Source organism: Barbus barbus (genome assembly GCF_936440315.1).
Source record: "Barbus barbus genome assembly, chromosome: 27".
NCBI lineage: Eukaryota > Metazoa > Chordata > Actinopteri > Cypriniformes > Cyprinidae > Barbus > Barbus barbus.
Window position 1 is genome coordinate 22,834,591 of NC_136755.1, and position 14,042 is coordinate 22,848,632.

General features: G+C 36.8%; 2 protein-coding genes across 5 annotated transcripts in view; both read right to left on the reverse strand.

The window, feature by feature from the left end:
• Positions 1 to 247: 247 nt before the first annotated feature.
• lrrc71 (leucine rich repeat containing 71) lies at positions 248 to 6,195 on the reverse strand. The gene is made up of 14 exons (XM_079381596.1): positions 5,994 to 6,195; positions 5,709 to 5,831; positions 5,455 to 5,574; positions 5,279 to 5,354; positions 5,085 to 5,159; positions 4,723 to 4,791; positions 2,283 to 2,442; positions 2,090 to 2,173; positions 1,784 to 1,978; positions 1,581 to 1,656; positions 1,418 to 1,491; positions 1,047 to 1,158; positions 888 to 976; positions 248 to 820 (listed from the first exon to the last, which is right to left on the reverse strand). The coding sequence occupies exons 1-14, from the start codon at positions 6,076 to 6,078 to the stop codon at positions 683 to 685; spliced, it is 1,476 nt and encodes a 491-aa protein (XP_079237722.1). The 5' UTR covers positions 6,079 to 6,195; the 3' UTR covers positions 248 to 682.
• A 2,418-nt stretch (positions 6,196 to 8,613) lies between these two features.
• Positions 8,614 to 14,042, reverse strand: part of LOC306847414 (histone-lysine N-methyltransferase ASH1L-like) — a 33,943-nt gene continuing 28,514 nt past the window's right edge. For all 4 annotated transcript variants that reach the window (XM_079381359.1, XM_079381361.1, XM_079381358.1 and 1 more), the window contains 4 exons: positions 11,888 to 12,060; positions 11,578 to 11,744; positions 10,285 to 10,777; positions 8,614 to 9,285 (listed from right to left, as the gene is read on the reverse strand). In XM_079381359.1, coding sequence (XP_079237485.1) covers positions 9,194 to 9,285; positions 10,285 to 10,777; positions 11,578 to 11,744; positions 11,888 to 12,060 — 925 coding nt within the window. In that variant the 3' untranslated portion in view covers positions 8,614 to 9,193. The remainder of the gene's footprint in view (positions 9,286 to 10,284; positions 10,778 to 11,577; positions 11,745 to 11,887; positions 12,061 to 14,042) is intronic.

Sequence of the window (14,042 nt, forward strand, 5' to 3'; positions counted from 1 at the left end):
ATTAATTCTTGTAATTTAACGCGTAGTTCCACTTGTGCTTTCCATCAAATGACTATTAAGATTCAATTTGTATTTTTTTTTCAAGTGTGATTTATCATCAAGCTCCTCTGTTAGTTTTCTCAGCGCGGTATGGATAGACCAATCACATTAGTTTGGTCAGTCTGAGTTTAATCTATGATGGAAAAAGAATAAAAAATAAAAGAGCTCTGCGGATGAATGAAAAACAGAATAACATACCTATTATGTTGACTTGAATTTGGTGCTTTATTTTAATAAACACGTATCTGGTAAGATTATAATTTTTAAGATTTTAATTAGTAATGCATAATTATTGCAGCAGAAGTATAGCACAAATACAGAGAAAATGTCCATATAAAACAATACAGGCTGTTTCAGCAATCCTTTGCCCTAAAAGCCTGGACCAACTACATTAAATGTCACTGGAAAAGTTTACAAGAAATATGTTTAAAACGGTGAAATAACATGTCCTGACCAAAATGATAAACAAATCAAAACTAACATTCAACCCTTTGTCCAGAACTCTCCATGTATAATGTCAGTGAATATGTAAAAATACAATGCAGCAAAGATAAAAAAGATTAACAAATTATGAAAGCGTGAATTATTGATTTGGTTGAGTTGAGGCAGTAACTTTCATATTTTCTTCTTGTCATTTACACTGTTAGGCATCATTGGTGGTCTTGGGTTCACCGTGTTCATCCTCTACCTGACCAGAGCGGTTTTTCTTTAGAGGGTCCCTGAGAGACATAATCTCCTGTATCTTCAGGTAGGTGTCACAATCTGAGGGAAACTGATTCCTCTGAAAAACATAGCTGAAATTAAAACAAGCTCTTTAAAAGGATTAGAAAAAGAATGATGATACTCACATTGAGAGAAAGACGCAGAAGCCCACCTTCACCCTGGCCTTCCAGAGATGAGAGGAACACCTTGAGTGATTGCTCAGTCAATTTATTTCCTGCATTATCAGAAAAGAAAACGTTACAGCAGTACAAGTATGTTTCACTCAAATATCGAAATGAAATCACCTGAGAGATTCAGAGAAGTAAGGCATGTGTTTCCTGGATGAATGACTTTCCCTCCAGTGTGCACAATTCCAGGATCCAATAGAGGAATCACTGTCTCAACCACCTCCACTCTCTGACAAAAAAATGCTTCCATGTTTAATGGTAAATCAAAAATCTACTTGCATAGCATAAGGGGCTTCTTAAACTCTCTCTCTCTCTCTCTCTCTATATATATATATATATATATATAGAGAGAGAGAGAGAGAGAGAGAGTTTAAGAAGCCCCTTATATATACACATATACATATATACATATATATATATACACACACACACATATATATATATAAAATTTTGCATTTTCCTTCCTTCTGTTTTTATCTTATTCTTACCTCTTGTTCAGATACTAGTAGATTATTGTCTTTTCCTGCTGATTTTCCAGCCTGACTACGGGGAACTTTATTATCTGAGTGAAAAGCATATAAAATATACCATTTAAAATATAAAGTCCACTTCTGAATCTCAAACATACAGGTGTCAACAGAAGTTAATTACCTTTCTTGGCCACCTTTGGCTCCTCTTTCTTTGCTGCCTGACCTGCCGCTGGTTTCTCATCTTTCTTAGGGGTGTCCTACACACAATGAAGTAAAATCATGCAAAAAACATTATGAAACAACTGTGAACCATTGTACTGTATCTCAGTAAAAATAAACACTCTTTTCTTGTCATTAAATGTATAGGGCACAACACTGCTCTACCTTCTTTTTGGTAGGGTTCTTTGTAGTCTTGTTGAGACGATCCAGTGAAGAGCTGCTGCGGACGGAAACAGGCCGCTCATGCGAGTCTGCAAGACTAACCAGAGATGGCTGGACCATCGTTGATTCTTCACCTTTAATTAACAGCTTCCGCCTCTCAACTATCTCCTCATGTGTCAGAGCAAAAGGGCCAAGCACCTAAATAAGGAAATGAGAAAAAGATGCATGGAAATATGCATGTTTAATGTGTCAAGTTAGGCAGAGTAAGGCAAATAGAATGTAGTTGTTAATAGGAGTATAAAAGTCTACCTCAGCCAAATGAGCTGCTCCAATATCTCCTATTTGATTGTGGGATAATGACAGACACAGCACGGAACGGTTGAGACGCAAACCCTTTAAAAAGAGGGATAGGTGATATTAAAAACTCAGTTTTAAGTATATGCAGTCTTGGCATCATTAGAAACTATCTGAACACCTTCAGATGGTAGACTTCAATACACACCTGAGCAATGTGAATTGCACCTGCATCACCAATACTGTTAAAGGCTAGGTTGAGAGACAGGAGGTTTTTGTTGGCAGAGTGTACAGTGGACAGAGCCGAGCCAATCAGACGAGCTCCTTCCTCTCCTAAATGATTATTACGTAGTGATAAGTCCGTCAACCTAGCATGGACATTATTTGAAAAGAGCTGAGTGAAAAAAAATGACAAATAATGCCTTTTGTCCTTATGAGAGAGACACATGATAACACACTTAAATTCTATATTGCAAGCAGTAAATGTATGTGTGTGTGTGTACCTACTTTGATGAAATATTTTAGCTATCTTATAAAAGACATTTGTAGTTGTTGTTTGGATATCATGAATTTTAAAGTCCTCATGGCCTACTGCGTGACTGAGATTGTGTATGAGGGGTGGAAGAATGATTCATGTGTACACTGCACGCAAAGATTATTAAAACTCTGACAGCTCATATGTAATATACGTATACCTCTGTGACCCCTGGGCACCTGGAGAGGGTTAAATTAAAAAATCTTTAAAAATAGACTAGGGTAAAATCCCAAGGTTAAAGATGACTCGAGAGAGCTAATAAATAATTGTGGAAAGCAAGCGGAATAACATACATAAAAAGGTGAGGTGTATGCTTATTGGACAGTGACTGTTAACAAAACTCTATAAGAATGGAAGCTTGGAAAGAGACCAGTTCAGATGGTAAGCTGGCATCTTGGCTTTGTATAACTCCTGCTATACTGAGAAACCTTTTCTCCTCTACAACTTAGCCATATTTTGAAGAAACATGTGTACCCAGAAATGATCTAAATCTGACAGAACCTCCTTTTAAGGGAAGTCATTATTTGTAAATAAATAAATGCATTTTCACAGTAATTTAAAACAAATACATTTTAATATATTTTAAATTGATTGTAATTTATCCCTGTTATGGCAAAGCTGAATTTTCAGCATCTTTACTCCAGTCTTCAGTGTCACATGATCCTTCAGAAATCATTCTGATACAGTGGTGGCCAATATCAGTTTACATTCCCAAACATTAATTTTGCCATTAATTGTAATAATCCAGTGAGATTTTTGTCTGACAACAGCCAGTGCTCTACACAGAGATCTGATCTGATCATCATTGTTCATGACACTGATGCTTGCATACAGAACTACCACAGGCTCAGCACCCTCCTACTTCCACTCACTATTACGAATCTACATCCCCTCCAGAAGTCTGAGATCTGCTTATGAGCGACGCCTTGTGGTACCATCACAGAGAGGCTCAAAATCACTCTCCAGAACATTCTCGTTCATCATTCCTGGCTGGTGGAATAATCTTCCCACCCCTATCCAGAATGCTGAATCCCTGTCAATCTTCAAGCAACAACTGAAAACTCATCTCTTTCGGCAGTACTTGACTTCATCCTAAACTCAAAAAAAAAAAACTTAATCTTTCCCTCTATCCTTCTTTCCCTCCCTTACTAGCTTGTACTTATTTGAACAATGACTGAAACTTGGTGTTACGAGCACTTCCTCTGTCTGATTGCCTCTTCAAGATGAATCGCTTCTTGTATTCCCCAATTGTAAGTCGCTTTGGATAAAAGTGTCTGCCAAATGACTAAATTTACATTTACATTTATTCATTTAGCTGACGCTTTTATCCAAAGCGACTTACAATTGCTATATATGTCAGAGGTCGCACGCCTCTGGAGCAACTAGGGGTTAAGTGTCTTGGTTCTCTCACACCAAAGGCATGTGTCTTATCCACTGCGCCATCACCACCCCATGTAATGTAAATGTAAATGTAATCATCCAGTCTGTCTGGAGTAACATGAAGAAACAGAACAAACTGAGACAGACTAAATCCAGAAGAACTGTGGCAACGTCTCCAAGATGCTTCTAGAAACCTACCTGCAAAGCTACCTGAGAAACTACGCATAAGTTCAACTAGGGCAAAAGCTGCTTTAAACACAAAGGATGATCACACCATATGTTGATTTAATTTAGTTAATAGAAGTTAATTGATAAAGAAAATCTATGTATGATGTTATTTTTGACAGCATCCTCATAGTACAGCATTTTTACACAAGTGCCTAAATCTTTTAACAGTACTGTAGCTTTGCAGGTAGGTTTCTAGAAGCATCTTGGAGATGTTGCCACAGTTCTTCTGGATTGAGTCTGTCTCAGTTTGTTCTGTTTCTTCATGTCATTCCAGACAGACTGGATGATGATCAGATCAGATCTCTGTGTGGAGCACTGGCTGTTGTCAGACAAAAATCTTTTTTTTTTTTTTTTGCTGTTTGATCAAATGAACGCATCCTTGCTGAATAAAAGCGAAAAAAATAATAAAAGCATTAAATCCAACAGCATTTACCCCAAACTTTTGAATGGTACAATATATTGTAAGCATCATGTGTATGTATGTATAAAAATTAAAATTACTCACATGCTGTCTTCCCCTAAGAGTAAGTGGTAACTCTGCTCAGGGAGTGGATTTCCCTCCAAAACCACCTTCCTATTAAGATATAAGTTGGTAGATGATGTCATCACATTTTCCAGTCTCTATTACCATAATTTATTTTACAAATAGATCTTTTGTCTGTGATGTAAAGCACAAACTAGTAGGCTAATAGCGGATATGATTTCATGAAAGATGATCATGTAAGCCTTAAATAACATTGTGAGATTTAATTAATGTGAAATGAATTAATGAAAAGTTATTTATAACACACTCAATGTGGGTCTTAATAACACTGGCAAGAAATCATTAGAAGTTCAGGTCTTCGAAAACAGTTTGACTGTTCTTACCTGAGATTTGAGCACAAATACACTGTGTTTCTAATGGAGGTGAAAGTGGAATCCGTCAGGCCCGCACGCCACATGCTGCAAAGCACCACCATTAATAGGAAATTGACATAACATGCTGTTTATTTGCAACAGGAACACTCATAAACATACATAGCCTACAACACACACACACACACACACACTCAAAGGCTTACTGTAAGCACTGTAGGTTACTGAGGGACGGCAGAATCCTGCTTAACACCTGAAGCACCACCTCATCCACCTTCCATCCTAAAAAATAACAGCAATAATAAAGTCATTTTCATATTAAACATTTCTTAGGAGTACGACCAGCTACATCTTATTATTTACAAAGAAGCAACAGCCTTACCGGATATTTTGACGTCCTTTACACTGCCGTGGTCTTCATTCTCCAGCTCTATCTGGAGGCAAGGCTTAGAGGACCATGTTGTCATCTGACTTTCTAAGGATGTCTGAAACTGATCGTCTTCTTCAGTCCGGGTTAGGGTTTTTATTATGAAAAAAATAAGAGTTTTTTAATATGGGAGACCGATAAATAGCATTAAGTATAACATCTCATCTTTTAGTAGAGTAGACATTACAATTATGTACAACTGTATTTACCCATAACTCCTCTATTTGTAGATGTTGCCTGCTTTATCTTCACAGAAGGGATCTCTTTCACACCCATGAGTTTGCACAGCTCTGAGAAGTCCAGCTCCAGATTTCCTGAACACTGGTAATCATCTAGTGTGAGATACAAAAACACACTGACACTGACTTTAAGTGCTCTCGGTCTATCACACAGCATTTTAACTCCAACAAGCAGCATATCTTCGGACATGGCATATATTTTGGTTATTTAAAGATCACATGAAGTCAAACCTATCTATCTTTACAGACACATACCTGCAGTTTTAGGTGGCTCTTCGTCAGTCACAGAATCCACCTTGTCCACTTTCTCCTTGGAGGATTTTTCAACTCGTTTTTTCATGTTTTAAGCGGAAAACAAAACTAAATAATTAATATAAAGATTAATAATTATAATAATATACAGTTGAGCAACTTTTAGTCAGCCATATCACTCGCTCAGTTTGTATTCCGTTGCTATGCCAACAGCTGATGGCGTCACCTGGCGGATGGCGGCAAAAAGAAAATTAATAACACACCGCTTTTGTAGATAAACCTTACAAAAATGACCATAGTAATTTTTTCTTGCCTGTACACTCAAAAAACTGTCACCAGTATTAGATACTATAAAAAATAATGTGTCAAATAATTAATAAAAAATGTCAGGTTTACTTAAATTCATACATTGAGAAAGCAGGGTAGTTTAAAAATGATTTTTAGACCCACACAGAAAATATAAATATACATATCATACATATATTAACTGCAGGAACAATTTTTCTGGAGGTGTAATATGACCAAGAAAATGTAAGGTGGATTAGAGTAACTTGCTTTAATAAATATCTAAAGGTGCTGACGAAAAAAGATGAATTTTTCAAATGAACGTATGTCTTCTGTCAGGACATAGTGGTAATATGATAACATTAAGACATGAAGAGGCATATTTTAGTGATCATCTTGGATTAATTTTAAAGCAAAAATGTTGCCATTTTAATAACGAATGGCAGATAAATGCCTCAAGAATGAATAACTACATAAGTCAGTATATGTGAAAACATCAGTTAGCATTAAACAATGTATATATTTACCAAGTGTTTTCCTTGTATGTATTTGGTAGTTCAAATGATGGTACACAATGTCAATGTGCTACGCAATAGTTAAAATTCACTTTATTTGAAGATGTAATGACTGTCCATACAGTTAAAATACGATTTGTCTGTATACCTGGAGTAATAATGGTTATGACTCAATAAAGAACTGTATAACAGATTCTCTGCTAAATGTATGAGCAACAGGCAAGTATATTCACAATAATGTAGTGCTTTTTATTAAAAAACAAACAAACAAACAAAAGAAATAGAATATAAAACAAAAAAAGTAAAAACCAACAGCATTTTCATGACTTTATAATTACAAACTTTGAACCAGAGTGGAAGAAGTTTCGCCAAACTGTACATAACATCACAAAATGCCTGCCAGTCTGTCCATATACAATGCTTGCATCTTTTGTGATTGTCTAAAAATAACTAAACAAATCACACAAAAACACACAAATACAAGCATTATATTTATGACTGCTATCACAAAAAAACAGAACAATCTTTTCTCATTTGAAAAAAAAAAGGAGATTAAGAACATGATATTGGGTTGACAGCTTCTTTTTTCTGCCAAAATATCATTTTACATTTTTATGTTGGTTTGTTTTTTTAGTGTTCAACACTTTGCAGCAAAAAACGAGGAACATTATATCTTTTTCTCCTCAAAAAGTAATAATAATAATAATTAGAATAATGTTAATAGTAATTATTACAGTGACGGGTGCCGGGTGTGGGGTCACTGCGACGTCCCCTTCCACAAAGTCCATCAAACGATCCCCCCTCTCACAATGAGCTCAATTCATGGTTTTGGGTAACAAAGTTTCAGACGGTTCGTCGCTTACGCCGGAAATTTGTAGCGATTATTAATCATAATGTCTGCTGCTTTCTCGTAAAGTTACATGTGACAGTTCTGTCAATACAAATCGCATAAGAATTATAATAATAATAACAATAATACATATAGGGCTGAATCCTGTACAATACAATACACAAAATCCATTATCAAGATATTGCTTTTGGAGACATTTCTCACATTTTCCTGTCCGTTTATATACATAGCTTGGCACTATACAACTTTCTTTCCTTTCGTTTGTCAGTTTTCATTGTTTTGTTTTTTTTCCTAAGGGGTTTGAAATACTTATGTCATAGCTGATGCATTATGGGCAAAAATCTCATGATGATTTTGTTTATAAACATTCTCCATGGCAACCTGAAAGGCCATTAAAACCAATAAAAGAAAACAACAACACTAAAACCTGAACCCGACCCCATCCCACCCGCCCCACAAGCCACTCACAAAAAATATAACATCACGTGATACAATACGTTCTTGTGAATTCATGAATTTAACTATTTATTAACTGCTGTCAAGCCCTTAGTTGTTTCCTCTTTCGTATTTATATTATTAGAATGGGCTCACACACACTCACACACAAACGCCGTAAAGAATCTCACACACTACCATAAACAAAAAACGCTCAATATATCAGCATTCTAAGGCGTTATATAGAGCCAGCGTGCCTCCACTGCTAGATTTTGTTTGTTTGTTTTTTTATTTTGAGCTGGTGAATTAAATACTTTGAAAAAAAGGGGGTGGAGCTGGCAGCCATTCTAACCAATCACAATGCCCACGATAACAGAAGCGAAACATTCCAGCCCAGTCCCGAAGTCCCGAGCTCACAAACATGGATACCTCCATCGTGCTCCATTCCTAACGTAATTACAGTATAACAAATAAAAAACAAACAGAAAAAGAAGGTAACATACTTATGTTTTGCTTTATCATACAGCATTGATCAATACTGCGTGAGTGTTAGTGTGTCTTATCCGTAGATCCCCAGGAGCGAATGATGTCCTTGTTGTTAAAAGTGCAGTTAGCCAACGTTCTTTCTCAGTCTATGGGCAGTGTGGGTGCGCTACACTGCACCTCCTATTTATTTTTTGCCTCGTTTTCTTTCTTGGTTGTACTCAAGTCATTCCCATTGTCGACCACAAGATAGTGCCAGACTCCCATTTTTCCATTTGCACCCAAAACGAAGGCCAAATATAGTACCACTTATTCATAGAGGAGACATTTGACTAGTGAAGTCGTAGTTCATCCGCAACATTCGGTTAGAATTTCAAAGCAACTTTCCTATGTCCTTTTTAAATGCATCAAGGTTGACGACTTGCAGCAAATTGCATGTACTCAGTGCACAAAGCTCGGGCTGGTCTCTCTTGTAGCTTCTTTAGAAAAAGAAACTGCAAGATATAAATATGAACTTGTCGCCTTTCACCTCTGTTGACTCCCTTGTTTTCAGGTGTAGTCCACCTCTGCTCCTCCATATTCATTATTCTCTTGCTGCTCTGCAAGCGTGCTCGGCAGAGAGTTACTTATCAGCATTACTTCCTGCAAATAAATTCGCTCAATCCAAGCGTCCGTCTGCGGAGGCGGCGACCAGAGCCTTCCTCGAGAAGATACGTCACATCTATCGCTGTAAAGGAAACAAAGAAATGAGTTTATCAAACTAGAGGTTACAGTAGATTTGTAGCTGTGTGGGGCGAGACAAGCAGATTATGAATATGCATGGTGTTTAAAAAAACTTTTAAACAAGTGTTTTTTTCTTTTTTTTTATACAAATCAAGTCTGTGAATTAGTTCTTATGAATTGTTTTTTCAATTATTCAGAATAAATTAGGGCATATTAAATAAAGGTAAGCAATAACATTATATATTAATAATAATAAATAATAAACATAGCTGCACTTTTGGTGAAAATCGGACAAACGGTTGAGGAGGACTTCGAAAAAGTAGGTTTTCAACATAAATCAAAATGGCAGACAGGAACACCCAATTGCCAAAATTTTGATAGTAAGTGGCATAAAAATGCAAACAAAGTCAGCAGTCAGTCATTTTTCATCTACTCCTATACAAATATGTCTATAGCTCCAAAACAAAATGAGATATTTTCACCAAATTTTACGCACGTGTAAGGACACAAAAAAAATGTGTGGCTGCTAGAATTGAACAAAACATGAAATGTATTATATGAATAATTAATTTAATTTGAATAATATCATTATGAATATCATTAATATAATCTAAAACATAAAATATGAATAAAATAAATGATTCACCCCAACAAAGTCTGTTTAAAAAAAATTCTGTGAAATAATGTAATATATTGTGCATGAAATATTCAGCGAATTATTTGAAAAAATTTCAGTAAAGTCCATTTCAAATAAATCCTCTCTCCTTTCAAAAGAGCATTCAGCATTTGTGTTTGGAGCAACAAAGATGAAGAAATTTAATTTATGGTACTGAATGACAAAAATCAAGCCAACAATAAAGAGGCTTTTACAACATCATAAATTATTAACATATTTGTAGAACAATTGAAAAAAATAAAAACGTGGGATTACAGGAATGAATTAGGTTGGAAGGAAGGTAATGTAACTAAAGCCTTTTGGTTAAATAAATATTTTGTCTATTACCATTCTTGCTGGGTGCCCGGTGCAGCAGGTCGAGCAGAATCTTGTTCAATCGCTCTCTCTGAGCTTCCCTTCTTCCCAGGATGGATGGATGAAGAGGTGAAGAGGAGAGTGAGGAAGAGCATGGGGCATCCAATGCGTCCCGCCCTCCTCCTCCTCCCCTCTCTTGGGAGCCCTCGTCTGTCTCTCTCCTCACTCCCCTCTCTTCACCCTCCTCCTCTTCCTCTATGCCTTCCTCCTCCCCACCTGTCCTCTTTTCCTGTGATGTGGATAGCTGAGGAACAGGGGCGCTGGAGTCTTCCTGAGTGGTCTCCATCTCTCCCTCCGCTCCTCTCCCTCCATCCTCGTCCCCATCTCTCGAGAAACCAGCAGACACCTGGTCACATGACGCACTGGGGGAGGGCTCTTCATCGCAGGTTGCTGCACCTTTGGGCCGCTCGCTCTTCCAGGCAGAGCGGCCACCGTTCCTCTTGTAGTTATCTGGCACATAGTGAGGCTGTAGAAAGAGAAATTTAAAAAGTGAGTGGTTACAAGTCAACTACAATTCTCAGTGTATGGGTGACTCCCAAAATGTCTAGTTAAAATTTCAACCTTAAATAGAAAAAAAAAAAAAAAAAAAACTAATTATAAATAAAATTAAATTTTACACACTCACACATACAGTACGTAGTAATATTAAAAAAACAAAGTAATACTACTATTAATATCAATAAATATTACAAATAAATATATAAAAATATCCCATTTAAATCTGTACAATTATGAATAAAATAAATTATTATTCATAAAAGAATTTATGGCTGAATCTCAGAAAGATATGTCCGGGTCAAAACAAAACAAAATCAAATCTGTAATGTAATATTTCAAACTTCAAATAAAGAGTAATAACAGTGTTAATATGAATATTAATTATTAATATTAATAGCAAGTACAGCAAGTAAAACATGAATAACTTTTTTTTTTAATCGTACTAATAGGTTATGGGTGAATATCAGAAAAGAATTGTCCAGGTCAAATTTCACTTCTCCAAAAAGTAAAAAAATAAGAAAACATTATATAATATAACAGTTTATATTAAATATTAAAATGTGCACCATTAAAAGACCAAAAAAATATTTTGTGATACAATATAGCCATATTAAATGATAAGAGATATATATATATATATGATATATTTAATAATTTAATATGGTTATATTGTATCACAAAATATATATATTCATGGTTCTAAAAATACTTCTTAATTTTTCACTTTTTATCAGTTTTGTGAGATTCCTAGCTTATACAACTACTCACTGAGAAGTCCCTCTTTGGCGTCAGTCTTTTGGGAAAGTGGTTGAACGCATAGGGCTTGGTGCACACTGGGTACCGGTTGCGGTGGATCTTGTAGAACAGGTGTGCTGATTTATCCAGCCGGTAGTCGCAGATGTAAACGTCCTGTTCCTTTACCCCTTTCGGACGACCTGAATCCATTAGCGAGAGCATGAGTCATTAGCATGCAAAGCATATGGTGGTTTTCAGCATGTAACATCTATGTTCAGTGCATTTCTTGGATCTCACTGTTGATTTGTTTAATGTAAAACTGTTGTGTGTGTGAATGTCTCACCCTTGCAGTAAGTATACAGGTCCAACACACAGCATGTTCCCACCACTGCCTCCAGCGGTATGATCTCATACAGAGGCACTCGGAACAACTCGTTATGATAGAAGCGGCGGGAAGGAGAGTGGTGCGTCTCATGGGGACGGAAGTAGTGATGACCAAAGGCAAACCTCTCACCTCTAAAGAGAGTCGAGATCAAATCTAAGGTCCATGCTTCTTTTAATTAATGACACAAGCACTGACGAGGTGATTTAGTGAAGTAAGACATATTCAAGTTTATAAAGCACATTTAAAAACAGCCACATGACTGACCAAAGTGCTATACATAAAAAAAAAAAATCTAACCCTAAATCTAATACATAAAACAGAAATAAGACACAAATTCAAAAGACCAAAAAGAATGACAGATAAGCATTCTGAAGACAGAGTACTAATCAAAGCCATACTACAATGTAATGAGAAAGGGGTATTAGAAGGCCAGATCGAACAAGTGTGTTTTAAAAAGGGGACTTGACAATGGATAGGGAAGGTGCAGATCTAATCTCTAGCGGCAGATTGTTCCATGACCGAGGCCCAACTACAGAAAAAGCTCCATCCCCTCTACGTTTAAGTCTGAACTGAGGGACTAAAAGGAGATTCTGATCAGTGGATCTTAAGACTTCTAGTAGGAGTATAAAAAAATATTCCTTTCAAACAATCCCACCTCTACAACCAGAAGCTATTACAGGAGGATAAGAACTTTGTTTAAGCCTCAGCCTAACCTTTACGCTAAACGTAATGTTGTTCCATGGCCAACAGGAATGTCATTGCTTAATTCTGAATCAAGAGTTCAAATAAGTATTTGAATAAGAACTGATGGCACTTTAGTTTATGGACCAATTCTTAACTAGTTGCTTGTTAGCATGCATAATACTAGCACACTGGCTGTTTATTAGTACTTATAAAGCACATACAAATGCCTCGTTCTGCAACACCATGTTTTAGACCCCAAAAAGGGATAGTTCACCCAAAAATGAAAGTCCTGTCATCAATTACTCAGCCTCATGTTGGTCCAAACCCATAAGACCTTTTGTTCATCTTCGAAACACAAATGAAGATATTTTTCATGAAATCAGAGATCTCCCGAGAGATCGCTTTCTGATCCTGCATAGACAGCAACACAACTGACATGTTCAAGGCCCAGAAAGGTAGCAAGGACATCGCTAAAATAGTTCATATGACATCAGCAGTTCAACCTTCATATTACGGAGCTACAAGAATACTTTTGTGCACAAAGAAAACAAAAATTCCCTGCGTCAGCATCACCACACGCATGGGTCGTGGTACTCTAATGAACGTAGCAAAGACTGACACAGAAGAAAAGAAACTGTTGAATAAAGTCATTATTTTTGTTTTTCGTAGCTTGATAACATTACGGTTGAACTGATGATGTCACATGGACTATTTTAATGATGTCCTTACAACCTTTCTGGGTCTTGAATGTGATAGCTGCGTTAGAGCCCTGCATTTCGGCCCGGGCCCGATGGGCCCCGACTTTTTTACACCTCTAGGGCCGGGCTTCGGGCCAATTTTCACGTCATAGTTCAGACACGGGCCGGGCTTCGGGCCTGTTTTGGATTTCTCCTTATTTCTATATTGTAGACATATCGATTAGTGATGAAAAACAATGCCGCGCTGGTGGAAACAACAGGAGACCGTGCCGTGACTGAGAGCAGCTCGAAGGTGTTTAGTGTCCCGCAGCAGCTGAAGAGTTCTGCGTTCAAATGCATGCAATAGACTAAAGCTTGCGGCAAAACCCTAGCAAACATAACCATGAATGTGTCTGCGGGAAATAGTAAGGAGATATTTGAATTATTTACTAATAAACTAATGTTTTCTGAGTCCGTGTCGCAAGGATGAAGTTGCTGATTCTGACTCGCCGTCTCCTCATTAGACGCTTTTGTTTTCAATTGTTTTTATTTCGTTAAGTGATAATTTAAAGCTTTCTATAGATATATTTATCATGTCTGTGAGGCATGTATTCGCTCAGCTTTGGTTCATTTTTGTGAAGCGCTCCTGTTCAAGACGAGACGGCAGAAAGCACATCATGTTTGTTTTCTTTGTTTTATAAAAGAACTACCTTTTGTTGGTATTGTGAGTGCACACAAATACAAGTAGACCC

What these genes read in the sequence shown, in the direction of transcription:
- lrrc71 (XM_079381596.1), bottom strand. Translation starts at nt 6,078, where the DNA reads ATGAAAAAACGAGTTGAAAAATCCTCCAAGGAGAAAGTGGACAAGGTG. An exon ending in AGAGCCACCTAAAACTGCAG is followed by an intron (nt 5,832 to 5,993) that starts GTATGTGTCTGT and finishes ATCTCACACTAG; the next exon opens with ATGATTACCAGTGTTCAGGA. An exon ending in CTCTTAGGGGAAGACAGCAT is followed by an intron (nt 2,443 to 4,722) that starts GTGAGTAATTTT and finishes TGTCCATGCTAG; the next exon opens with GTTGACGGACTTATCACTAC.